Below are 27461 nucleotides of genomic sequence, written 5' to 3' on the forward strand. Positions count from 1 at the left end.
TATCCAACAATAACATTCTCATATTATATTCTCAAGAAAAAAATATTCTTGTGATTAAAATATTATCAGTGAAATAACTGTCCTCTAAAATTAAAATTGTATATAGGAACACTATTAGGATTTTTTGGATAACCATGAGATTGATGTAAAGTGTTTAATAACTTTTTATTGATAGTTAATTTTTGTTAAAGAATATAATTTAATATTTTTAATAGAATTTTTTCTTTTAATCACTTTTCTAAGATTTTATTTAAAAATATCAAGTCTAATATTATTTGCAACAATCATTTATTATAATATGAACTCAAATATCACATTATTTTATTATGAGCTCAGTCTTTGAGAATTGTATTTATAACACAGAACACTTCACTGTTGAAATCATCCAAACATTCTAAAGACTACACCGACTTCTCAATCACTATTTAAACGTAGAAAATTAATGATACCAAACCAACGCCCATACTAAGGAGTACTTTTGTACTAATAATTAAAATCAATTATAAGAGAATAAGTTAATAAAATCCAGAACACAAGATACGAAGCCATAATTTTGACAAAGCTAGAGAGACTAATTGACTTGTCGATACACTCGATCGAATTATGTGATTATGCATGCAAATTATAATGAATGAATTATATAGATAATATCATTAGTTCTTTCCTATTTAGACACGAATATTTTTACAATCATTAGTATACTCTTCAAAGTTTAATGATTGAACCGTACAGTAAAGCTGATATAAATAAAATAATAATAATAATAATTTAATAATATAAAATAATATTTAAAAAACATAATATCATAACTTTCTAATTTTATGATGTCAAAACTAAAATAGAAGTTTATAAGTTTTATTTAACATTCAAATACACACAAATTAAAAATTCAAATAAGATATAGTATTTATATAAAAAAATTTATCTGGGAATGTTATTTTTTTAAAACCATCTGACCAATCTTTTTTCTTAAAAAATATAATATTGAAATAAGTTTCAACCATATATAGTGGTTTTATTTTTATTAAATGCTATTGATGTAAATTATTTATGGATTTTGTTGATAACTTAAACTTTGTCAAAAAAAAATTGGTTAACTACTTTCAGTGGGATCAGCTCACACAATTACATTTTATTATATATGGAATTAACCCACAGTATTCGAACCTTACAAATATATAAATGATTAAAATAAAAAAAATATTTTATAGGAACTAAAAATTTATTTAAGTTTTTATTTAAACTGAAGACTTAACCAGTTCATCAATTTTTCAATCTGACCAGCTGGTTACATCCCATCATCAGAACACTAGTAGACAGATGATGTCCATGGAAGATATGTCTTGTAGAATTAAATAGTTACAATGAGTTAAGGACAGTTATAATAGTGACTTGGTGCCAGCTGCAACCCAATCATGGTTGAAGGCTCATCTCAGACCTATATGTTGCTATATCGACCACTTTTGGCGTGCTTTATATTAATGGTCTATTACTCAGACATTGAGACGACTTTTTGTCTAACACTTACCCCATCCTCTTGATTATGGACCCCAAATCAAATTATTTTTCTGTGTATTGTCTTATAAGGTTTTGTCAATCAATTTCTAGAACCTTCACCAATCACAACGTTATCTTTTCAAATACTAAAATACTATAAGTGCGGATTAGATAGTTGATTCGAGTTGGAGTGATACTGAATTTGATTTTTTTCATTAAGATTTCAAATTTAAATTTTAAGGATGAAAAAATATAATTAATAAGAAAATCTTATTAAAAATAATTATTCAGATTCTCTAATAAAAATTAATCATCAATAAAATCAATAAATGATTTCTAATCATGGACATTAATGTGTATATCGAAGGTTATGTGCTATATTATTATAACTATGAAAAGACTTGTGGGGTGTGAACAACAACTGAGCAATGATCCAGAGCTTAGGCCTAGATAATTTGGAAAGTGATGTTGTACGGGGATTGCTATTCTCACTTATTTTTATGCCAAGTTCATTTCTAACTTGAAAAGAATACATTTCTTTTATAAAATTATTATTGACAAAAATACATTTTTATTATATCATATACATAATAGAAACACATTTTCATTTGATTATGATTTACCTTTCTTACATAATGAAAATAAGTTTCCATTGGGAATGAAGTGTGCACCCAATCCAACTTAAAAGTGTTTTTATTGTGCACAATATCAAAAACATATCTTTGTTGTGTATTTTGGAATTTGGATACATACACAACTGACACGTCTTCATTTTGTTCACGATATAAAATAAAAATCAATTTTTGTTGTGTAATTACTTTTAGTTATAGGCTTTTTTTAAATACCTTTAAATAGTAATAAAAATATCCAATTAATTTTGATTCAATAGTAATTAAATTAAGTATGAAACAAACCAGATTTTTTTAAAATTACTTAATTAATTAGGATAGAAGATACCATTTATAACAGTAATCACATTAGTTATTATATAAATGACCCTTTTTTAAGTAATGATGGAATTAATTATGATATTACTCTCTTGGTTCCAATAGATAAGACTCAAATTTGAAATAATGATTTTTTAAGACTTAATGTATAATGATTCATGAATTAATTAATTTTAGACTAAAAATACCCCTCATTAAAAGAAAAGAAGAAAGTATATATATATTGACAAACAATTAAAAGATAGAGGAGTATTAATGACTAATATAATTTTGGAAGAAAATTATAAATTTAAGACAAAATTAATGTTACCAATTGAATTAACCATTTTTTTAAATCTTGATAAATTAGTTAATTGAATCTTATATATAGGAATGAAGTGAGTAATTTGTTTTGTCATTAATTTTAATTTCAATTAAAATTTTAATTTATATCAATTAATTTTATTACTATTAAAATAGGTAACTTTTTCATCATCAAAATAATTTTTATTATAATTATTTTGACAACAATTAAAAAATGTAACTTATATTATAACTATTTTCATTTCAACTTAACAGTATTTCTTTTAAAAAAATAACTTTGATATATAGGTTTTGTTTGGAAAAAGTAGCTAAAAAGTTAGCTAGAAACTTGAAAGCTAACTGATAACTAAAAGCTGAAAAATTAATTTATTAAATTATAAATATTCAATAAAAGTAACTGAAAAGTATAAAATGACAGAAAATAATAAAATCATGATTTATTTAAAAATGATAATGAATAAATGAGTTAAATATATTGAGAATAAAAATGAAAGAAAGTATAAAAAGTTATAAGTTAGAAAGTAGCGTTTTATAAAAAAAAACATTACTTGAAGTAACATTTCAAAAAATAGTAGAAGTTACTTAAAAAGCTACAAGCTAACTAAAATACCCTTTTCCAAACATATTCATAACTACAAAATTGAAATATTGAGGGCTAGCATAACATGTAGCTCTGGATATTTTCTTTATCCTTTTGAAGATTGTATTGTTGCTCTTCTTTCCAATAAAATAATATGAGCCTATTATGTATTAAAAAAAATACACAATGGAAATATACTTTTTTGTGTTAATTTTTTACAAAAAAAAAACACAACAAAACACATTTTAGCTAAGGGATTATTTTTGGCAAAAAATGCATTTTTTAAAAAGTTGGAGGTGAACTTTGCAAAATTTAAAGGTGAGAATGGTAATCCCTATGTCGGACCTTGGTTATGCAGCCCAGTAATAGACATTAACAAACCCCCCAAAAAAAGACCTTTTTTAAAAGAGGCACTGTTTTGACAGGGTCTCACACTCACTACTCTTTCGTATTCATATGAAGTACATTTACATTCACCAGAACTTGAATGTCTACGCTCAAATTCTTTCCCTTGTCTCCAAGTGATGTATTTTGTATATGCTTCTTTTATGATGATTAATTTAGTCTTCAAATTGACTAAATATTTCATTGTAATTAAGCTACATCATAATTTTAACTTTTATAAAATTTGAAAACAATATAATTTCCCTTCAAAAAAAGAAAGAAAGAAAAGAAAATAATATAATTTTTTTCACTTTAAAAATAAACTATGATCAAGTAAACTTGTACATATATTCGGTTTAATAAGTTGATTTTATTGTATTTTCTGTTATTGTTGAAAAATGGTGTCAAAAGAAAATTGTGTTATCATGGTGAAACAAAGAAGAAACAATTAGTAGTGAATAAGATTTGACATCAAGTCAAATATTTAACATCAAATTTGGTCATAACTATGACTAGTACTTATGAGAGTTGGCCTAATAAATTTGATATGAAAACTAGAACTGAGTGTGGATGCAGGGCATAGATCATAGATGAGATGACTTTAATGAAGATTCTTGAAGTTAGGTGGTACTTGGACTTGGAGTTTTAAATTGAGTTAATAAATAGTCTTTAATTCGCAAATTACTTATAATAAAATAATATATAATATAAAAAGAAAAACTAAATTCTTGTAGATGTAATCATTTATAGCCTTTAAAATAATGGATGATAGAAGAAAAATATTATTAAAAATAATATATATGAAGCGACAAAAATACCACACAAATGAGGGGAGGGGAGTTAAATTTTATTTTCACAAATTTTTAATCCTTTATGAAAATAAACAATATTTTGATATAACTTCATAAAGTGTTAGTTTAGAAAGAAGAATTGTTCTCAGTTCAGAATAAAAATACAATCAATTTATAGAAAAAGGTTTTCACAGTTGAGAGCTTTGTCTAAAAAGAGTTATCAAGTTATAAAAGCCTTGATGAAAATGTTAAATTTTTGGAAGCTTTATAAAAGAGGTTTTTCACGTGGGTGATTATTGAACAACCAGTAGAGAGATTAAACACAAAATAAGGGAAGATAGAGAAAATATACATAGTGATTTTTACACTAATTCATCACAACCTTGGATTACGTGTCTAACCCTCACCTTTAAAGATGAGATTTCACTAATACGACTAGTCATTGTTAGACCAACCAACCACTAGATTTCAACAACCTACAAGCAATCCTACAGGACTTCATACCTAGCCATTGCTAGACCAACAACACCACTTGTTACAACCTTTGTCAGCCACTTGCCGGACTTTCAACAATAAAGGGTTCCTATGTTTTGACCAAAAACATATTTCTCCTTTTAAGAGGGTTTTCACTCAGAAAATTACAATATATCACTTCTATTTAAGATCTATATCAGTTTAGAAGTTTTTATAGAAGTGAGTCACTCTCTATGGAGAGGGTTGAAATAATAATGACATATTTCTTACACAAAGATCTTGACTTGAGTTTCTCTCGCTTGGAAGACTTTAACTTAGTTTCAGGATGCTTCTTGTTGACCTCTTAAAGCTTCAAAGAAGATCGTTGAAGTAGAACCCATTCACAGACTTCTAGAGAAAGCAGAAAAATATGACAATTGTCAACTCATGACAACTTACACAATCATTATGAGGAACAAGATATATTTTTACATTCATAATATGTAATTAGTATTTTTATCTTAATTTGATGATATGAACTAAGTTGGCCCCTTGATAATCAAATTGATTTAATTTGGAATGAATGTGATAAATTTAAAAATCCATACCAAATCAAATAAATTAAATATAATCCATTAGGATTTGATTCCATCCTAAATCCAAACCCAACTAATGTTAATCAATTTGGTTCTCAAAATAATTTTTTTCCTATTTGAACCAATCCGACGAATGACTTGATGATTATTTTTAATTTTAGATCAATATACTTTATTCGGTACTTAAATATTTCTTTTAGTTTTGTTTATTTTATTCTTCTTATAATACTTGATAGAAGACTATCCAAGGAGGAAGAGTTTGACTTGGGTGGGCTCAACATGGATGAATCAATCACTTGAGTAAGGAGTAAGAGATTTCAAGAAGAGTTTGGTAAGAGACTAAATTCTCTCATGGAGGAAAAGAAGAAGAAGCGAAGTTCATAAGTTTTAACTAACTTGTAGAATATGATTTATTTTCATTTTTAATTGTATTTTGGACCTATTTTTGGACTTGTAATGGGCTGTGACCTTTTATTGTTATTTTTAAGTCTTTTAATTATTAAATTAGTTATTAAGCCTTGCGTCGAATTTAGGGTTATTAGTAGAAGTATAAATAAACTCCTTAAACACTTGGTTGATAGTTTTTGATGAAATTTCATATTAGACACAATTGCATATCTTGGTTTTTGTGTTAAACATTAGGTTCTTATCAAAGAATTTTATTCTTTATGACGAATCATTCTTAACTTATGAATCTTCCAAGAATATGACGTTGTTCTTTCCATTTCATTTTCTAATTCTGCTTTTTTTTTCTTTTTATTTTCCCCAATTTTATAGAGTTCCAAATAGATTCTCCAGTTTGTTGATGCTAAAAATTAGATCCGCAAATTAGGGTTCCATTAATATATACTTTTTTGGTGTTGCCAAGTGTATTCTTCAACTCACTGGATTAGATATTAATCTCACTCGTAATACTATGACTGTCGTTGGCCTGAAGGATATTTGCACACGACGATGATCAAACTCACTTGCGGTACCTGCTAAATAAATCATTCCCACTATGTGTGAGCAAAGAGTGTCTAACCACTATGCTAACTTGTCGGATTTATAATAATACTATGCTATACTATACTATATACATATATTGTTATTAGGTGTCTTAATTTGATCATATTCATTGTATAGTTTTTTTCTATCATATTTTGAATAAAAAAATGGATGAGATATATAATGATAATTATGGAAAGAATTAAATTATAACTAAATAAATAATAAGTGTTCAACCTTGCTAGTTTTGTAAATTTAGGAAGAGGAGATGCCTCTTGGATTTAGGGTAGAGAAAGTGTTCAACCTTAACAAATACTTATATAATTTTTACACTTATTTTATTCTAATGAGACTAGTATTCTCTTTCACAAATAATCCTCATTGAAACAAAGTCAAGTGATTTTTTTTTATAGGAAAGTCAAGTACTTAATGTATAGATCTCTTTATGCAAAAATTCAAATCTTATTTTATATTGAGAGACTTATTGTTTTCAATAAGGGAACATTTAGTAGGAGATATGTTTTTTTATGTCAAGAATTATGATTCCTAAAAATTATAAATCCTTAGAATCATGATTTCTGGAATGAATAAAATTTGTTTGTTTTATTATAAATATTTATAGGAATATTTAGAAATTTTTTATGGAAATCGAAGAGTTATATTATATCTTTTATCAATTACTTTAATTATATATCACCATAATTCATTTTATAAGAATAACATGATATTTTTATTGTAATTAAAAAAATTAACTTGAAAAAACAAAATTCTCACATCTCCCATAAAAAGAAGTTTTCGTGAGAAATCCAACTAAATTTTTTTAAGGAAACCTTTTCATGCTATTCTTTTTAAACGGATAACAAACATAAAAAATAAATATTTCCAATCTAATTATAACTCTCTTATTTAGGCAACGCAAGTGTCCCATTATGATAATTTCACATAATTAAGAGGAGTTATAATTTCAAATCATATAACTCTCTTATTTATTAAGAAGAGTTATTATAAGAAATAAAAAAGTCAAACGTAGTGTAAAATTTTGAAAAAAATGTAGGAGTTATCAATGTAATTTATTTCATTACCTTTATTTGATATTTGTTTCATCATTCTCGAACATTAAAAAATTGACATCAACCCATGTTTTAAAAATATTTTTTTATTATTTCATTTAATATTTGACTTAATACCCAGTTTGGTTCCTTAGTTTATTTTAAGCGTTCAATTAGATTTCTTAGTTTTTTAGTATGCAATTGGGCTTCTTAATTTTCTAATTTTATTCAATTTGGTCTTTTTCACCAAATTGGTTAAGTAGATTGACGAAAATATTATTAGTGACATTTATGAATATTTTTTTATGATGTGTACATATAGTGACGGTTAAAAATTATCACTATATATATGTATATATATATAATTCTTGTTTGTGGTTTGTTTTATCTTCCTTCTTGGCGCCATCAATGGTCAACCACCCTCCATCCTCCTCTATTGCCATCAAATGACCTTGCCACCTCGCATGCACATGAAGCCACCAACAACTAGTGAGTTGCCCTAAAGAACCACCATCTTGGACCACCTTCTCAAATCTCATATCTCAAAACTTAGATCTAGACATGACAATGAAATGTGGCATGAATTGGTATGTGGTTCCCCGTCCCCATCATTGCCTCCCAAAACCCATCTCTACTCCCGACAAGTATGGTTTTTGGTTCCCTTTTCTTGTACATGTACTGTCTTATAATTTTAAAAAATTAAATTAAAAATATAAAAAAATTAATTTTAATAAAAAAATGAAACAACAAGATTTGATTTTCTATAAAATAGTGTCACCATATGCATCCAAGAAAAAAGACTTTATAAACAATAACAAAAAGCTAATTAAGTAATATATGCTACATAAAATAGAGATAATTTAATTATTACACATATCGGGTATGAGACGAGTATGTACATACCCATCCCCGTACCCATATTTAAAAATTGGGTATTACTCCTTGTACTCATCCTTTGTCAAAGTGGGAATTTACTGTTAAACTCAGGATGACGGTGGAGCAGTACCCATAGATATGAGTTTTTTTTTTTTTTGTGCGTGCTTAGATTTCATATCATGAAGCTTCTCAATCGCCCAATGCCTCCAACACTTTTGAGATTTTCTTCCATCTACATCAACCATGACCTCAACTCCGCTGGTCGTGCTTGGGAAAACCGCATCAACGTCGACGACATGATGTACACAAGTATTGAGATTCTAGAGCGAGATCGTGGTGGCGAGGAACATCGACAACGTCTGAAACAAAGTCACAATCGGACTTGGCACCAACACACTATATTGGACGACAAAGGGGTGAGATATGCGACAGTTGTGGTCACCATTGATAGTGGTTTTAGATTTGTACACCATTGAACAATGAGGATGATAAATAGTTTTTTGGATTTTTTTTAAATAATAACAAATTAAGTGGCGGTTGAAAACTACCGCTATCTGGGCACATCATGAAAAACCATTAAAAAAATATCTCTAACAATCATGTATGACATCTACTGAATCAATTAAATGAATGACATCAAAGATCTACTTGTTCCCATAAAGGATTTTCTCTTTCGAAATCAAAATGATTAATAAAAAATTTCTATGAAATTTTGAAAGATGTAATTTTTTTTTATTGAATCATATCATTCCATTATATTGATAATTCCAAAAAACTGTTCATACTATGAACGTAGTATAATGACGATCGGACAAGTATGCCCTCATCGTCTAAGTGGTTCAAGACATCTCTCCTTCAAGGAGACAACGGGGATTCAACTTCCACTAGGGTAGGATGCTACGAAAGAAGATTGATCATGAATTTTCAATAAAAACTAAAATATATTCTTCGTGTTCTTGGGTTCTTGAATAAAATTTGAAAATTAAGAGAGTCAATGACATATTCAACAAAATTAAAAAATCTAATTAAAAATGAACATTTAAAATAAACTTAGGAATGAAATTGGATATAAGCCTTTAATATTTACATGAAACAACTTGTTTATTATATAATAGCATCATTGAAAGGTTTGATTGATTACTAGAGAAAGTGAAGAATCAGATGCCGGAGCAACCCCATTGTAATTGACGAAAAGGGTTATGAATATAGCAACACGGCGTTGGTACTATAAGACATTTTTGGATTCACCACACCCAAATACGGACGTTGATAAAGATACTAAACAACTTTACTTTTATATGACTGTGTCAAATGTCAGATAAACGCCAAAGGTACAACAGCCACAACCAGTGGAAACCTGGTCCACCAAACTCTGTGCCAGTTTTTTCACACGCTACGCCAATCACATCCCTCCACGTGGCATGTGCCTCACCAATGTGGACCCTTTCCCTCTCCAGCCTGTGGCACCATTATTCTGACTTTCAACTTTCAACGACTATCTGTGGTTGTTGTATGACAATTCTTTGTTTTGGGTGATTCCATTGCTGGTTTTTTTTTTTTTTTGGTGAAGTGTTATTCTTTTAATTGATCAATATGAGATCAAGCTTTGAACTTTATCAAGTTTTGATTTCTTGGTAATGTGGGACACACATTCACACACACGTATGTATATAGTTAAAAGAAATTAAAATGAGCTTGAGTAGTTTATAAAATGGTACAATTAGTTTTATTTTTAAATTTAATTGGCATGCATAAAAGTTTTTACACTTTTCACTATTCCCTCGAACTAATCCTTTCTAAGCGTTAGTTTTTTTTTGTTTTTTTATTTTATTTTTAAACAATGTTTCTTTCCATTTTTCATTTCTAAAGTTTGAAATAACATTATTTATTTATTTTTTGTTTTTTTAAGGAATTTTTTCTTTGTTAGCTATACTCTTACTTGCTATCTGATCTAATCATAATTACAAATGAAAGGAGATAGCAATAAAAACCATAATCAATAATATTTTTTTAAAATAATTATTATAAATTTTTATTATTATAATAATTAAAACAATCATTAGAAAATTAATAAACTTACTATATATATATATATGTAATAATTTGTTATTGGTATCAATTTTTAGATAATTGACTATTCTCTTTAAAAAAATAATCAATAATATTATAAAAATTGAATATGTAGTTATGTTAAATATTTATAAAAAAAGTTGTCACTCATAATGGCCTTATCAATTTAGACATGATTATCTCCGGTAAAATATACCTATGTTTTAGATAGTAATAACACCACAATCAATAATATTATTTTTAAAATAATTATTATAAAAATTTCATTATTATAATATTCAAAATAATCATTTTAAAAATTAATAAACTTACTATATATATATATATATATATGTTTTTTTACACATACTTATTATATATGTAGTAATTTGTTATTGGTATGATTTTTTAGATAATCAATGATACTCTTGAAAAAAAGATAATCAATAATATTATAAAAATTGAGTAAGTAATTACATTAAATATTCAAAATATTTAATTTCTTAGTGACTAAAAGTTAATTCATTAGAAATCATCATTAAAACAATTATTTAAGATATTTATTATAAAAAATAATAAATTTACTATATATAACTATTTATGATTGAATAATAATGCATGTAATATGAAAGTCAATTCTATTTTTCACCCGGTCGATCTATTTATTATACTCTCATCATTTAGTAAAATTATTTTAGTTAAAAGAATATTCTGTCATAAATTAATAATTAATATTTTTTTAAAGAAAATACGAAGATTGCCTTAATTATAACAGGGACAGAAAAGAAGAGTAGAACTTCTTTCTCCAACCTTAAAGTTAAATTCGAGGTTGCGTGAAGGTCCGTTTCTATTTTATCTTTCTCCTTCCAATGCTGTTGTTGTTGTTTTTTTGTTTGATTAGCCTCTAATACGTTCTTGTCACTGTCACTTTTTTCTACGTGATAGACGTGTTGGAATGGTAGCGTGTGTGGTGTGACAGTGATCTGAGGCAAAGATTTTTATGCTATGGGGTCTTGTGCGTCAAAGACTGATGATGATGGGTGTGTAAGAGGGAGGTTGAGGTTTTCCAAGAAGAAAACTATGAAGCAAAGATATGGACTCAGAAGAAGAGTGTCTTCTCAGTGTTCCAATGGATCATTGGACGAGGTTGATAATATGCCTGAGCCTGCCTTGTCTGATCGATCCTTTGCCAACCCCACTTTTCAAGGTTCATTCTTTTTCTTTTTTTTTTGTTTCTGCATTTCTCTGAATTGGTTTTGTTTTTGTCCTTGTTTTATAATTGCATTTTGTAATTTTGTTATTTGATTGCATGCTTTTGTTAGGAAATGTTGTAGGTGGAAGCCCTGTAGTTTGTTTGTATGCATGTATTGGAATGGCTATGCCATATGAAAGGCTGAGATTTTTGTTGATTGTTTTAACATGTATATTGGTTGAATCACTAGAGTAGACAGATTTTAATAATGGGTGCAAATTTGCTTCTTATGCATATAAGTTTGCAGCAATCGTGTTTTGATTTTAATTTTTAAGTTCTGATCATATCTGAATAATTTACTGGGAGACTGTAGTGGGATTAGATCATATTCTTAAAATTCAAGTTAAAACCATAGGAACGTAATTCTCTCCCTGCCTCCATCGAACCACAAATTGGTTCTTGCATACCAATTTTTTGTGGTACTTTTGTAAATTGGTTCTCTCCAATTCCTTACAAATTTGTAAACAAGGGCATGTTCGTGCAAAAGTCAGGGAAGCTGAGGGTGAAAAGGGTGGACACCATTGCATGCATTTTATGATGACTGAAACATACTGAATCATTTTCGTTCACAAATCACAACCGAAATATGTCAGCATTGGTGCTTGTGCTATGGTAGAAGGCATAGCCAGGCTTGCAATATACAGGATTAAACTAATATTTTTTTCGCAATATCAAGGGTGTTTTGAAATTTAATTGTAAAATAAGCATTGGTTGGTGGATTAGTCCCTTTTCTTCACAGATAGTTCCTCTGAAGAAGTTTAAATGAAAATTTGTAAATGGGAACTGATTTACTTAGTGGATATCTATTTCAATGTGCCAAAAACTATTTTCAGAAACCTTTATTCCTCAAATGTTGTTAATTTATGGCAGCAGGAACTATTGAGGAGGCATGGTTTGATTCAGCTGCAGTATTTGACTCAGATTGTGATGATGACTACCAGAGTGTTAATGATGGTATTATTTTGGATATTATAAAATTAATTTTAGTTGTGTAACATGTCTTATTTTAATGCATTGTATATGATAAGAACCTTTGCCAATATTGATATATGCAGATGTGATATCTCTGAATGGAACTGAAACCAATTGTGGAGTTTCAACTGATCAGATGCATAAACCCGGGGAGCTATCAAAACGACATTCTGCACATATCTCCGAGAGTGTCAGAAATTCAGATGCTGAGTTTTTTGATATAGATGCCACAAATTCTCAATGTAAACGCAGTGGAAGAGTAAATGAAGCAAATGAACCTGTTTTTCTTGATGAATTTTCCTCAGTGGATGCAGGCTCGAAATGGGATGATGGAGATTTGCACAACTGTGGGATTCTTCCATGCAATTGCTTGTCATGTCTTTCATCTACTGATCAGAGATCATTATGCTTTAGTCCTCCTAATAGTACAAGGAAGAAGGATCTTATGAAACATTCCTTTAAAGGGAGTGGGAATGCTACACTATGTGAGTTCAAGTTCTTGAAACAGGATTATTATCATTAATGGTCATTGTTAATTTAATAGACCTTCCATCCACTTCAAGCATTGGAATTATATCATTGTTTTTTTGGTACATTAGTAATATTTTTTGGTAAATATTAGGACTATATCGTTTGATAGTTATGATTCTGCATGTTGTCATATATAATGTTGAGTTAGGACTTATATGTTTAAGCTTTTATTTAGGAAAGAGTAGTTTTTAAATTAAAAAAGAAAATGTCTAAACTTCTACGACAATTGCATAGATTTTTGGAAAAGTAGTAGAATCCAAAAAAAATAATCATAGAGCCATTCTTTATCAAAGCTCAATGCGTAGCATACATGCTAATTTGAATGGGTGAACATTACACTATTCTAAATTCTACCTTTTATGATTAGTTATGATTCCAAATGCACCCTTATCTTCTCAACAAAATGAATCTTATAGTGCAACAATGAGTGTATATGGTTCTAATCCTTTTTTTTCTTTTCTTTTTATGGTACTCAGTTTCCTCAAAGACAATTCTACAAAGACCACTCGCTGGTTCTCAGGTACCCTTTTGTCCAATTGAGAAGAAAATGCTTGATTGTTGGTCACGCATTGACCCCCGCACTTTTAAAGTACGAGGACCAAATTATTTAAAGTAAGATTAAGATTCTGTCTGTATTTTGTTTCATGAATACATTATGTGTACACAAATATGCCTTAATAGTTTTTACATACATATTCATAAACAAAATTATGTTTGACTTGACCTTTTTTTAAAAGATATATATTTTTATTGCAGGGCCAAGAAGAAAGAATTTGCTTCAAACCATGCTGCATATTACCCATTTGGTGTTGATGTATTCTTATCGCCACAGAAAATAGACCATATAGCTCGGTTTGTGGAACTTCCTGTGATGAGCTCTTCAGGGAAACTTCCACCCATACTAGTAGTGAATGTTCAGGTACTCATATTTTTCTTCTAAAATATAGTTACCCTTTTACCCTTCTTGCTGAGAATTGTTCTACCACTAACAGTGGACTCCTAGCTACATTCTAATCCTTAGCCTTCTATTACCTTTTCCTGACCATGGCACATTGTCAACAAAAAGGTCATAAAGCACTTCTATTCTTGGTTTTATATACAGATTTTAATGTGGAAAGTTAAGAATTAGTGTATTTTTTACACAGACGTCCAATAAAAATTGACCATTTTACTGTGTCATCCTATTCATTAATATGATGTGGTGATAAAATGAATTCCTATTGTATGTTTGTGTAAAAATGTTTTACATTAAAAGTGTATATAAATTAAACTCTTTTAATATGCTCTAATGTCTTTGCCTTTTTGGACAACATATTCTTACAACCTTATTTTGTGGATTTCAGATTCCTATTTACCCTGCCACACTTTTTCAAGGTGAAACCAATGGGGAGGGAGTGAGTTTTGTGTTATACTTTAAACTTTCTGATAGTTACTCCAAGGATCTTCCACTGAATTTTCAAGAAAACATTAGAGTAAGATGGATCCTTTATGCAGTTAATTTATCATTTAATATCACAATGTGAATTCTTTCGAAAGTGCACAGTGTTGATGACTTGGTGTGCGTTCCTGATGAAGTAACATCTGTTTCATGTCTTTCTACAGAGGTTGATGGACGATGAAGTTGAAAAGGTAAAGAGTTTTCGTGGAGATACAATTGTTCCCTTCAGAGAAAGGTTGAAAATTTTAGGTCGTGTTGTCAACCCACAAGATCTTCATTTGAGTGCAGCAGAACGGAAGTTAATGCAGACATACAATGAGAAACCCCTTCTTTCACGTCCCCAACATGAGTTTTACTCGGTAAGTTTTGGTGGCTTTTCATAATGTCTTCTTTTAAATAGACCTACAACTAATGCTGACAATGAGCAATATTTAAAATATATAATGGTTCTCATATTTCCATTAACTCGTATAAATGCACCATTTTTTATCTCTCAAGTGAATGCTTTCTGTTGTTATTTTTTTAATGATAAAATGGTCTTATATCTCCATTTTTTTAATGACAAAACGATCATCAATCCCATAAAAAGACTCTATCACTAGCTAGACTTAAAGTGAACATAAAATTTGTATTTTCTGTGAGCTCCTTTCACTGGTTTATTTGTTATAGTACATTTTGGCTGCTTCTTTTTAGTACTTATATATCTTGGCCTGCAATTAAGGTGATGCAATTTCATTTAAAAGTCGCATAATATCCAAAATGCAGTACTTCATTTTCTAATCTTCTACTGAAAAAACTAACCAATATGATTTTTTTTTCTTGGCAGGGAGAAAATTACTATGAGATTGATTTGGACATGCATAGATTCAGTTATATCTCCAGGAAAGGTTTCGATATGTTCTTGGATAGATTAAAGATCTGCATTCTAGATGTTGGTCTCACTATTCAGGCAAGTAGTTTTTCTGTTGTCAAAATCAAATGTATTTTCTGGTTGCATTCTACTAAATTACTGATCTTTTCTCTCTTATTTGCATCATAATTCAGGGGAACAAAGCAGAGGAGCTGCCAGAGCAAGTTTTATGTTGTATTAGGCTAAACAGCATTGATTATATGAATTACCAGCAACTGGGGATAACTGAGGAACCCCTCTAATAATATACTAGCAAAAAATTTGTTATTTAATTTTATGATCAATAATGGGTTTCAGTCTTTTTTGTTACTGTTTATTTTTGGTTGGTATAGAAGTTTAATATCTTGTTACAAATGATAGGAAATACGCGCGTGATGATTGGAAAAGATGGCATAGTTTTGATAGTGGCCTCGCAAGGCTCAAAGAAAGGTCACGGGCACAATAATTTAAATTTGGACCTACCTAACGAACAAGAGGGTCCATTGTCCATAGTCTCCATAAGCAAACAAATTTATTGTATCAAGGAAACTAAATCAATTTAAGGGGTGGATTCTAATAAAGAAAATGTCTTTTTTTTTTTTTTTTCGGGTGTGACGACAGAGTTATTTGAGCAAGTAGCAATTACTATATTTTACAAGTTAATTAATTATACCAAATTATGGCTGGACAGTTTTTGAAGGCAGCAGGTGGAAAAAATTGTTATTTTTTTTAGTTAAAGGCAAACAAGTAAACAAGCCCACCTGGGCAAAATATCCAATGTTTGACTAAATTTTGAGTTAGAGATTAGTTGAATCCATCTAATGACAGGGAATTTCTGGGTTTTAGATTTTTTAATGATCCAATCATGAAGTTGCTAGGAAATTTTAGGGTACTTTTTGTAATTGGCTTCTAAATTAAACATCATTTCTTCTCATAAATACACTAATCAATATACCGGGAATCTGGGGTCCTAAATTTTATGTTCAATGCTACTTAGCATACAGAAATCCAATAGTTGTCTCAAATTACTATTTCTGAAAGGAAAAATAAAGAATTAATTGAAATAAGAGATCTATCTATCTATTCTTTTCCAAGTGAAATATATGAATTGAAATAAGTTATCGGGTTTTGAACTAAGAAAAAAACAAATGTTTCTGAATTATGGCCAGAATAATAATAGTTTTAACAATTCTCAAACTTTACAAGGACTGAGGGGCTTTCCACATAACCCTTTATTTCCAGAATATGAACTCTCAGGAAAGTCAATCAAAGGTTTTCTCTCTGGAATTTCCCCTTCAAGAAGATTGTTAGATAAGTTTAATTCCTTCAGCTTTAACAACTTGAGAAATTCATTTGGAATTTTGCCAGTGAAGTGATTTTGCTGCAGCTTCAATCTCTCCAATGAGGTTAAATTTCCCAGCACCTCTGGCAAGTTGGAGCCTAATTCATTGAAGCTCAAATCCAAACTTTTAAGTGAATTCTGTTTTCCAATTGAATTTGGTAACCTACCTTTCAGAAGGTTATGAGACAAATTCAGAAACTGAATACCACATTGCCCTCCACCAATTTCCTCAATTCCACTTGAGAAGTTGTTAGCAGAAAGATCAACAAATTTCAATGATCCCCCCAAAACACCCTGTTGTATGTCAAATGCTGAAGCTATGGTGCCTGCTAGCCTATTTGAGTGAAGATCAAGGATCCCTAAATCTTGCAAATTTCTAAAGGAGTCAGGGATGTCTGAATAAAGAGAGTTCCTTGAGAGATTTAACTTGTAGAGTTGATTGAGGCTTCCTATCCATGATGGTATGTTTCCACTGAGAAAGTTCACTGACAAGTCCAGTTCCTGTATTGGACTATTGGTTCTTTGGAAAAAATCTGGAATTTGGCCCTGTATTCCACAGCCAGCAAAGTAAATGTTGGAAAGTGAAGACATGTTTTCTATCCATTTTGGAATGGCAGAGAGATTCAGATGGTTGAAAGAAAGATCAAGTGTTTGAAGATTTTGAAGGGAAGACATCTCTTGGGGTAACGGGCCTTCAATCAAATTTCTAGATATGTTCAACATTATGAGCTGAGAAAGTTGGCCCACTGATTTTGGTATTTGGTCAGATAAGAAGTTACCACTGAGATATAACTCAGTCAGTGCTACCAAATTGCCTAAACTAGATGGCAGTGCCCCTTCAAGTTTGTTGTTTGATAATGAAACTCTTTGAAGAGATACCAAATAGCCAATATTGGAAGGTATATTTCCAACAAGGAGATTATTGTGTAGTCTTAAGAAGCCCAGAGAAGACATTTCACCAGATCTTGAAGGAAATGGTACGGTTCCCTCAAGATAATTGGTGTTCAGGTACAAGACAGAAATGACAGTTAAATTGGTTAATGAAGAAGGTATCTTCCCGCTTAACAAATTGTTTGAAAGATCAAGCTTTTCCAAAGCCTGCATCTCACCAACACTATTTGGAATATTACCAATAAGAGCATTGTCATGAACATCCAATTCTACCAAATTCATCAAATTCCCAAGTGAGTCTGGTATTGTACCTGAAAACTGATTTGAATAAAGCAGCAACCTTTTGAGACTCTTTAGGCTTCCAAGGCTCACGGGGATCAACCCGGATAGCCTATTTTCCTGCAGAGCCAGTTCTTGGAGGTTTGGCAACTCTCCAATGCTTTCTGGTATTGGACCAGTTAAATTGTTGCCATAAAGGTAGAGCTTTTGTAGCTTTGGCAGGTGCAAACCAATGGTTTGTGGAATTGTTCCACTAAGACCAACTAAGCCACCAAGATCAATGATTTCAAGAAAGGTGAGAAGTGTTATAGAAGGAGAAATCAACCCTTTCATTTGTGTTTGAAATAAATCTGTATCTGTGGAAATGAAACCTGGGAGGTTGATCTGTGTCACTCTAGAGGTTGCATTTTCACACACAATTCCTTCCCAATCGCAGCAGCTCTGACCAATCCACTTAGCTACGCGACCAGACGTGTCCTTTTGTATTCCATTCTTGAAGCTCATCAAAGCTTCCAATTCGTTGGGGCTGCAAGCTTCTATAGTCCAACTTGTGCCTCCAAAGGCTATCAGTGTCAACAGTGCAACTACATGTAGCAGCTGATAATCATAATCCATGTCTGCTATAGGCTAGCAAATGGAGGTGGTTCTTATGGAGTGATCTCTTGCATCTGAAAAAGTACTTAAGATTGTTGGCTTGGATTTCATCATTAGAAATACTCCCTCTGGTCCTTTTTATAAGAAACAAGTTTTAGTATATTTACACTAAAACTTGTTTCTTATAAAAAAGACAGGAGATAATAGCTCATAAGGCACAGATAAGAAAAGCTTGTATTGCTCAGAGATCTAACTTTTTTTTTTATCACCTTTTCTCTTCAAAAAAATTTATGTGCTGAAAAGCATGTTTGTCTCTGGGTCATGATGTCCTTAATAATGTTTGTGGCAATTGAATTCAAAGACTGGCCCATGCCATTTGATTAACTGGATATGTGGCATGAATCTCGTCCCTTGCAGATTTTTGAGTATTGAGTATTTACTACAGTACACCTCCAATGTGTGCTCCAGAAGTGTAGGAGTGATTATGTTAAGACTTTTAAGTAGTAACCGTAACGTAGGAGTGGAAAACCAGCCTTCCCCATTTGAAAAGGACAGCCAACTAATTTTAGGATCCAATTGTACTTTAGTTTTTGTGGCACAGAACTTGAGATTTAGATTGTAAGTATGAAATTCTTGTCTATGTAGAATGGCATGTTGGACACTGTTCATACACAACACTTGTTAGGCATACTTTAGACACATGTAAGGATCCTTCAATGTCTTATACGTATTCTTGGCTAGACACTTTTCAGACATTCCTATCGTAAAAAAATAAATAAAAAATAAAAAAGACAACTTATACTATAAATATTGTAAGGTTCTTAACATTTTTTCCGTGAGATTCATTATCATAGGATTTAACTAATTGTTTTAACTTTTAAAAGATATAATTCATCTTCTTATCTTGAGGTTTTTTTCTTGTGAAGATTATTACAGTATCAAATAGTCCTTCTAAGTAAACACAACACATTAAAGTGCAAACCAACCTTGCTTATTATATTTTTAGTACTCAATAATTTTTTTTGTCTTTATAATTTTATTTATTGTTCAAAGCACTATTAAAGTGCTTCAAAGACAATAAAAACATATTTTATAAGAACTAAAAAAAAGAAAAATAAAAAAATACGAAATTGCATGAAAAAAGTATTTAAACCAAATTAAGCAAACGCAACACATTCAAAAGCCTCTCAAACCCCCCTACAGCAGCCATTAAGGTTAGATTAGCTAGAAGATGCTTGGAGAACATCAAAATTATCTGCTTCTCTCACATTCATGAGTTGTACAAGTGCCCGTGTGCCACACAATTCTAGATGCTTCACAATTTATTTAAACATATAGGTTATTTATTAACGTTTCTTTGGATTATAAAATAGTTAGTATTTTAGACTAAATAATATATTTGGGTAGACATTTAAGATAATTTCTAATTTTTTTATTAACCGGTAAATAAATTTTTTTAATAACTTCATAGTAGTTTTTAATATTTTTGAAACTTATTTGAAATAACATTTTTTTAAATGTTAACTTTTAATTTTTTATATTTTCTTACACTTTTATTCTTGATCTTATTATCTCTTTAAATAAATCGTGATTTTATTATTTTTATATCATTTGATATTTTTTAACTACTTTAACAATTAATTTCAATGAATACTTCAAATTTAATAAACTAACTTTTTAACTTTTAGATATCAATTAGTTTTGTCTAACACAACCTAAATATACAAGATAAATACTTGTACTTATCTGTATATGTTATAATTATATTTTAGATTTATAATAAATAATTTAAATTTTGATATAATGTTATTATTAAATTAGAACCAATAAATGATTAAAAAAATCAACTATATAAATAAAGATACAATATAGATAGTTTGAATGATTGGAAATTGTGTTGTTTTAGTTAATTGTTTGATTGATTATATTTTTTTTCAAAAATTATTTACATAAATATTTATAAAAATCACAGTGTAAAATTTCATTAGACTAACAATAATTATTACACCGTAAATAAGATTAGTTCTTGACCCGATGAATTATGAGATACTTGTGTTCTTTCACTTAAGACTAAAAAAATATTGGTAAAAAAAATCTGTTAATTAACATTCCTAACTTCAAAGCTTAAATCACTGGACAACTACATATTTCTTGTTACCAAGCACGGTGCTCTGAAAGGGAAGATGAAAGGAAAACAAAATGTCGAAAAATAACATGTGATATGTCCATCTCAAGTGCATCACCATCTCCAAGCCAGTGTCTTCTCTTCTGTGTCCACTGTCCAAAGCCATCTCCTATGCTAAGGGTCCCCCACTTCAAATGAACTCATTCTTTCAACGGTCTTCGAGTTCCCAACTCAAACTTTCAAAATCAAACACATTCTCTTCTTTTCTTCTTTTTTCCCCCCTTCGTTTTGTTTATTCGATTTCTCACACAATTCTATGCCTTTTCTTCTATGTAAAGTAAATACTCTTAATTTATTAGAATAAAGGTAGCAATATTTTAACTCGTGCAATGTAAAGCAACTAGGTTTATATTATTTTATTGCAAAGCCAAACTGTGTTTGCTTGATAGAGAATGAAAGCAAGTTGACCAACTACCCCAGCTGGAGCTGGAGGCTGAAGAATGTGAGGTGTACAATTCATCACCACATGTCTCTCTAACTCTTTAATGCTGCCCCATAACATAAAAGAGAAATTTTCACACCTCAGCAGAGTATAAATTATTTGATCATTGCATTTTCTTTTTATTAATTTGTAAAATAAGGCTTAATAGATTCTGTTCTGATTGCAAAAAATTGTGGATATATATTTTCAAGTTAAAAACCTATAATTAGAGTAATTTTAATAGATACAATTTTTTTATTAGTATGATATAAAATATTCTGACAATTAATCTTTAACAAAAATTAGTTAGATTGCCTTTTTAGGTTTATAATAATCTTACTTAAGTTAAAATTTACATTTTCATACATATTATTCGAACTCTGCGACTGTTGAATTGTTCTTGACAAATTTTGTTTGATCTTTTTAGTGAAATTTTTTTTACCATCTTTTTTTATTCATATTATTCAAACCGAAGCCTTAATTAACTCGACTACTCTGTTATAAGAAACTTTACAACATAATAATACATCAAATTTAAATTTATAAAGAAAGAAAAAATCAAATTTTTAACAAAATCTCAACCTTTACACGGAGACAAGCTTTCTCTGGTTCTCTTTTTGCATTTATGTGATCAAAATTTGGGTGTGCACAAGCTGGCCCCTGTTGATTCCATTCCACTTTACGGCTAAGCTTCCAAAGGCCAAAGCCATTGTTGATGATGCATTGAACTTTACTCAAAAAAGGAAAAAAAAATCCCATTGCTTCTGATTCTTCTGGGTGGGCATAGAAAGAAATCACCAATCACCTCATTCTATTCAACCTGATACAAAAAAAAAAGAAAAAAAAAGTGTGATTTTTTAGAACAATGAAGAGGGTAAAGAAGCTATACCCATTGTTGTCGCTCCTACCCAACAGGCCTAAACCTCTTCAAATTTTCATGGCTGTGATGTTCCTCTACTTGCTCTTCACCACCTTCGAAATCGAAACTTTTCTTGGTTTCAGAACTAGGTTTGTGTCAGTGACTTCATTGCTGGGGAATGAAGACCAACAGCAACAGCAACATACCCATTTCAGCAAAGCCTCAAACTTTCCCTCACAAGGAGTGTTCCAAGGTTCGGTTCATCGAAAAGCCTTGCAGGGGTTGCAGAAAGTTTCCACCTTGAGTTTCATGGAGGCTTTGAACGACACCACTGTGGAAGAAAATATGGTTTCTGAACTCCACAATGCTGCTAGGCATGCTTGGCTTGAAGGGAAGAGGCTCTGGGAACAAGTTGAGAGTGTGAAAGAAACCATGGATGATGTGGCAAGGTTCAAGGCTGAGAACCTTTCTGATTCGTGCAAGAATTCGATTTCATTATCTGGGTCTGAATTGAAGGAGAAGAAAGGGGTAATGGTGATGGTGCTTCCTTGTGGTTTGACATTGGGGTCTCATGTGACTGTTGTGGGGACCCCACGTTGGGCTCACTGGGAGGATGATCCTAAGATAGCTGTGGTGAAGGAAGAGGAGGGGAAGGTGATGGTGTCACAGTTCATGATGGAGCTTCAGGGTTTGAAGAGTGTGGACAAGGAAGAGCCTCCTAGGATACTGCATTTCAATCCCAGGTTGAAGGGGGACTATAGTGGGAGGCCTGTGATTGAGCAGAACACTTGTTACAGGATGCAGTGGGGGTCTGCTCTAAGGTGTGAGGGATGGAAGTCCCGGGCCGACGAGGATACCGGTGATTCATTTCAACCTTTCTCTTTTTCCGGTTAAGAAAACGGTTTATGTTATCGTTGTTATGTGTTTTCTTTGATTGGCATCATGGTTTTGAATTGTTTTTGTGAAATGCATTTAAAAGGATGATTTACATTGTTTTTGTCTGATTCAGACCTCACCTAGTGGGATAAGACTGTGTTGTTGTATTAGCATTTTTTTTTATTTGTGTAAGGGGTTTACCAAATACCTGGAAATGTGTATTAGGTGCTCGGTTAGTTGATCCGTGAGTGATATAAGAAGTTAATTTTAGAGATTAAATTGTAAATAACAGTCCCCACCTTCCTCACTGGTCACCTTTCTATTAATTTCATAAGTGTATATATGTAGAATTTTTTAGGGCCTTAATCTCCATGGACATAATTTCTGTTTTTTTTTAATTCATTATGGTCTGAATTGTGATCTGTGAATTAGACTGTTTTCTGTTATTACCATTTTCGTTCTCTTTGGTGAATGTGTGCATTTGTGTGCTTCATTTTTCTCTTTAGCATGTCAGTTCCAAGGGACATTGCCCCCTTTGCTGATTTTCTGTGCTTTATGAAGTTGATGGACAGGTGAAATGTGAAAAGTGGATTCGTGATGACGATAGCCACACAGAAGAGGCAAAGGCAACATGGTGGTTAAGTAGACTGATAGGGCGAACTAAGAAGGTGACTATAGATTGGCCATACCCTTTTGTAGAGGGGAGATTATTTGTTCTCACCGTGAGTGCTGGCATGGAAGGTTACCATGTTAGCGTGGATGGAAGGCATGTGACGTCTTTTCCCTATCGCACGGTTGGTACACCAATCATGTCTCCTTTCACTTTGTGAATTCAGATATATCTAAAATTCTAAATTGTTTATGCTATATTCTTAGGGCTTTTCTCTTGAGGATGCGACTGGTCTATCCATAAAAGGAGATGTTTATGTGCACTCTATATTTGCAGCTTCCTTACCCTCATCACATCCAAGTTTTGCTCCACAGATGCATCTTGAATTACTTCCTCAATGGAAAGTTCCACCTCTTCTCCATGTGAATGTGGAGCTTTTCATTGGAATACTTTCTGCTGGCAACCATTTTGCTGAACGGATGGCAGTAAGGAAATCATGGATGCAACATAAACTAATTAAATCTTCAAATGTCGTGGCTCGATTCTTTGTTGCCTTGGTAAGAGTTTTGCATCTTCCCTGCCCACCAAGAATGATAAAATATAATCCACAAATACCTTTCTTGTTAAAAATATTTACTTTTTTCTCATTTTTCATTTCTCATATAATAGCATGGAAGGAAAGATTTAAATGTGGAGATAAAGAAAGAAACAGATTATTTTGGCGATATTATTATAGTCCCCTACATGGATCATTATGACCTTGTTGTGTTGAAGACGATAGCTATCACTGAATATGGGGTGAGTAATTGCAGAGTTGAATAATGCTCATTTGTGTTTTAAATTTTCTGTTCCCTGCATCTTATCTGAGTTTCTTTATTGACTGTTATTGAAAATGGTTATTTGCAGATTCGCTCAGTGGCTGCCAAGTATATCATGAAGTGCGATGATGACACATTTGTCAGAATAGATTCTATCATCAGCGAAGCAAGAAAAGTAGGAAGTGGTAGAAGTCTCTATCTTGGCAATATGAATTACCACCATAGGCCACTACGTTCTGGCAAATGGGCAGTAACATATGAGGTATAATTTTTCTCATAGTTTTGCTTTTATGCTTTCTATTTATTGCCTATCTTTCTTTAGCATACGTAGTTAGCTTACTATATTGTATTGTGGATTACGGCTTAATCACAGTTGCTTACTTTTTTTCCTTTATCTGTTACATAGTTTTTTACTAATTGTTTTTTGTAGTACATGGTTGCAAATTGTTATGAGATGCAGTATTGGTGATTGTTGAAATTCTATTAATTCTGTAACCACAGTTTTAACTTTCCCAGAATGCTTCAAAGGTGTCTTATTTACATTGGAGTATTTAAAGAAACTACTAATACCTTGATCATGGATATTCTTTCTCCATGTAGCGACATTCTGAGTGGATGATTACAGAACATTTAACATTCTGCTCTTAAATGATCAAATATTCTGTTTAGGCATATGACTGTAGGAGTTACAACTAACACGTAACATGATTGCATTTCAGTGAGCTTAAATTAGGAAGTTCTATGCTAATATTTGTGACACTCATTGCCTTGGATTTTCAAGACTGAAATTGTTATCACATGAGAAAACTGCTAACTGTTTTATGCCTTTTTTTTTTCTTTGAAATTTGTTGTTCATAACTATCAGGAATGGTCAGAGGAAGAGTATCCTACCTATGCTAATGGTCCAGGCTATATAATCTCTGCAGACATTGCCCGGTTCATTGTATCCAACTTCGAGAAGCACAGATTAAAAGTATGTTCACAAATGATCTTAACTTGTTGACTTGTCCTTGATTGTGTTTGCCAGTCTCTACCTCATTTCCTGTGTGTGTGCACCCACGCATACTTGTGTGTGAACTTGCATGAATGTGTTTATATACTTCTGTCTTGACATACCGGGCGAAAGTGTTGGCTGTTCGTTGATGACAATTTCAATGTTGTAGTTATTTAAAATGGAGGATGTGAGCATGGGAATGTGGGTAGAGCAATTCAACAGTTCAAGGCCAGTTGAGTATGTGCACAGCTTCAAGTTCTGCCAATTTGGGTGCATTGAAGATTACTTCACTGCACATTACCAATCTCCAAGACAAATGACCTGTATGTGGGATAAGTTGCAACAAAAGGGACAACCCCTATGTTGCAACATGAGATAATAACATAGTCTATGATCATAATATTCGTATTATATTTATGTACATAGGCACTGAGGACCTTTATGATCTCCACATATTCATTTATTGTTTAACCTCTCTTTTTTTTTTTTCTTTTCGATTCTCCCAAAAATAGAAGGCCTAGGTGTATCATATAAAGTTGGATACTGCAGCTATTGCTGAAGGAGCAAACCAATGGTTTGTAAATTTGTAATGTAGAGAATGTAACAGAAGCCGAATGAAATGATTTTTTCTGCATTGACTTCATATTTTGTTTGTCATGGCAAAATTATTATTAGTGAGTATAGTTATGGTAGATGGGAATTCTCATTTAATTGGGAGGGGAAAAGGCATCACTACCTTCAATCTGCCCTTCATTTAATTGGGTGTATTGCACTGGTATTTTAAAGGAATAAAGTATAATGTGTCTTTATTATTAATAGTGAATATTCTTATTTTTTTAATGCAAATAAATTAATGAGAAAAGAGTTTTGAAATTCTAGAGAAATTTATGAATAGCCCCTTTCAAGGCTAGAATTTTTCTACTAACTTACGCACGTAAAATTTAAAATCAGTGAATGCTTTGCACTAATGTTATGTTGATAAAAGAATAATAATTGAGTTTGTATCAATATCCAATGTATTTAGAAAAGAAAGATGATTTAATTTGATTTGATATGAAGTATTAAGATTTAAAATTTAAATTTAATTTGGGATTAACTAAATTTAAGTAATAATCTTATTGAGAATTAAAAAATTAAATAAAAAGAAAATGAAATACTTGATGTAGGAGAAGTCATATTGGTATTCAGCAATTAAAAAAAGAAGTCATATTGGCTTTATAAGAAATAAAAAGTTTTTAAAAATATTTTTCTTCAAGAATAAGTATTCAAATTTATAATATAATATTAATTAATATATTGACAAATAGACTAAAAATTAACTAGTCATCTATGAAATAAATATGAATTGTGATAATATGTTACTAATGGGCTCAATTATAAGGAGATCATTGTGTAACGGATTTGATTATATTTCTGGAAATAATATTTCTAGGAATTGATTATTGAGAATGTCATTCCAATTAAAGATGTTTGGTATATATTTCTAATTCATGGGAATGTTTTAAATTTAATTTAATTTTAAAATAAAAATATTAAATAAATAAATGATGTTAAATAAAAAGAAAGATAAATTATTTCAAACATTCCTATGAGATTGTAAGAGTCTCTCTCTTTACATGAGAATAAGAAGATAGAGGAACATGTAAAATATGAATTATTGAAAATGAGATATGTTTGAAAATATTTTTTTATTACTTTCTAACAAACATATGAAAGCCTATTCTCCTGAGTTTTCCCGTCACTCAAAAGTAGATCATATCCTGACTATGTGTAAACAACACTTAAATAAATTTTCAAACTCCATGGTGAATTTTACAAGGAGATAAATTAATCATGATGTCTCCCATAGATTAGCTGGAGCCTCAAAATTATTTGCTAGTCACCACATTTATAAAATTTCCATAAAAATATGTTCATTTATGTCATTTTATAATTATCAATTATTTCAATAGATAATTTTATTAAATACTTATAATTCAATAAGTTAATTTAATAATT

At 30.7% G+C, this 27461-nt stretch overlaps 3 protein-coding genes and 1 non-coding gene across 6 annotated transcripts; 2 read left to right on the forward strand and 2 right to left on the reverse strand.

Moving 5' to 3' along the window:
- The first annotated feature begins 11282 nt into the window (after positions 1 to 11282).
- LOC100788001 (uncharacterized) lies at positions 11283 to 15911 on the forward strand. Of its 3 annotated transcripts, none has more exons than XM_006585929.3 (10): positions 11283 to 11351; positions 11458 to 11719; positions 12635 to 12718; positions 12820 to 13221; positions 13744 to 13879; positions 14024 to 14186; positions 14611 to 14739; positions 14870 to 15064; positions 15532 to 15654; positions 15750 to 15911. In XM_006585929.3, exons 2-10 carry the CDS (start codon positions 11518 to 11520, stop codon positions 15855 to 15857), a joined length of 1542 nt encoding a protein of 513 aa, XP_006585992.1. In that variant the 5' UTR covers positions 11283 to 11351; positions 11458 to 11517; the 3' UTR covers positions 15858 to 15911. The 3 variants fall into 3 exon arrangements, with proteins under 3 accessions (XP_006585992.1, XP_003530671.1, XP_006585993.1); XM_003530623.4 differs by having other exon boundaries at positions 12638 to 12718; XM_006585930.4 differs by lacking the exon at positions 11283 to 11351 and having other exon boundaries at positions 11356 to 11719.
- Positions 15912 to 16756: 845 nt separating this feature from the next.
- On the reverse strand, positions 16757 to 19154 carry LOC102670178 (LRR receptor-like serine/threonine-protein kinase FLS2). The gene has a single exon (XM_006585931.4). The coding sequence runs from the start codon at positions 18719 to 18721 to the stop codon at positions 16787 to 16789; it is 1935 nt and encodes a 644-aa protein (XP_006585994.1). The 5' UTR covers positions 18722 to 19154; the 3' UTR covers positions 16757 to 16786.
- MIR10405C (microRNA MIR10405c) lies at positions 18821 to 18902 on the reverse strand. Its single transcript, NR_161697.1, has one exon. It is a non-coding gene; the product is annotated as a microRNA MIR10405c (primary transcript).
- Positions 19155 to 21877: 2723 nt separating the features above from the next.
- LOC100788539 (hydroxyproline O-galactosyltransferase GALT6) lies at positions 21878 to 26121 on the forward strand. The gene is made up of 7 exons (XM_006585932.4): positions 21878 to 23024; positions 23603 to 23835; positions 23918 to 24208; positions 24321 to 24449; positions 24558 to 24731; positions 25335 to 25442; positions 25633 to 26121. Exons 1-7 carry the CDS (start codon positions 22172 to 22174, stop codon positions 25840 to 25842), a joined length of 1998 nt encoding a protein of 665 aa, XP_006585995.1. The 5' UTR covers positions 21878 to 22171; the 3' UTR covers positions 25843 to 26121.
- Positions 26122 to 27461: the final 1340 nt, after the last annotated feature.

The sequence above is a fragment of the Glycine max genome, chromosome 8, assembly GCF_000004515.6.
Source record: "Glycine max cultivar Williams 82 chromosome 8, Glycine_max_v4.0, whole genome shotgun sequence".
In the NCBI taxonomy this organism is placed as follows: domain Eukaryota; kingdom Viridiplantae; phylum Streptophyta; class Magnoliopsida; order Fabales; family Fabaceae; genus Glycine; species Glycine max.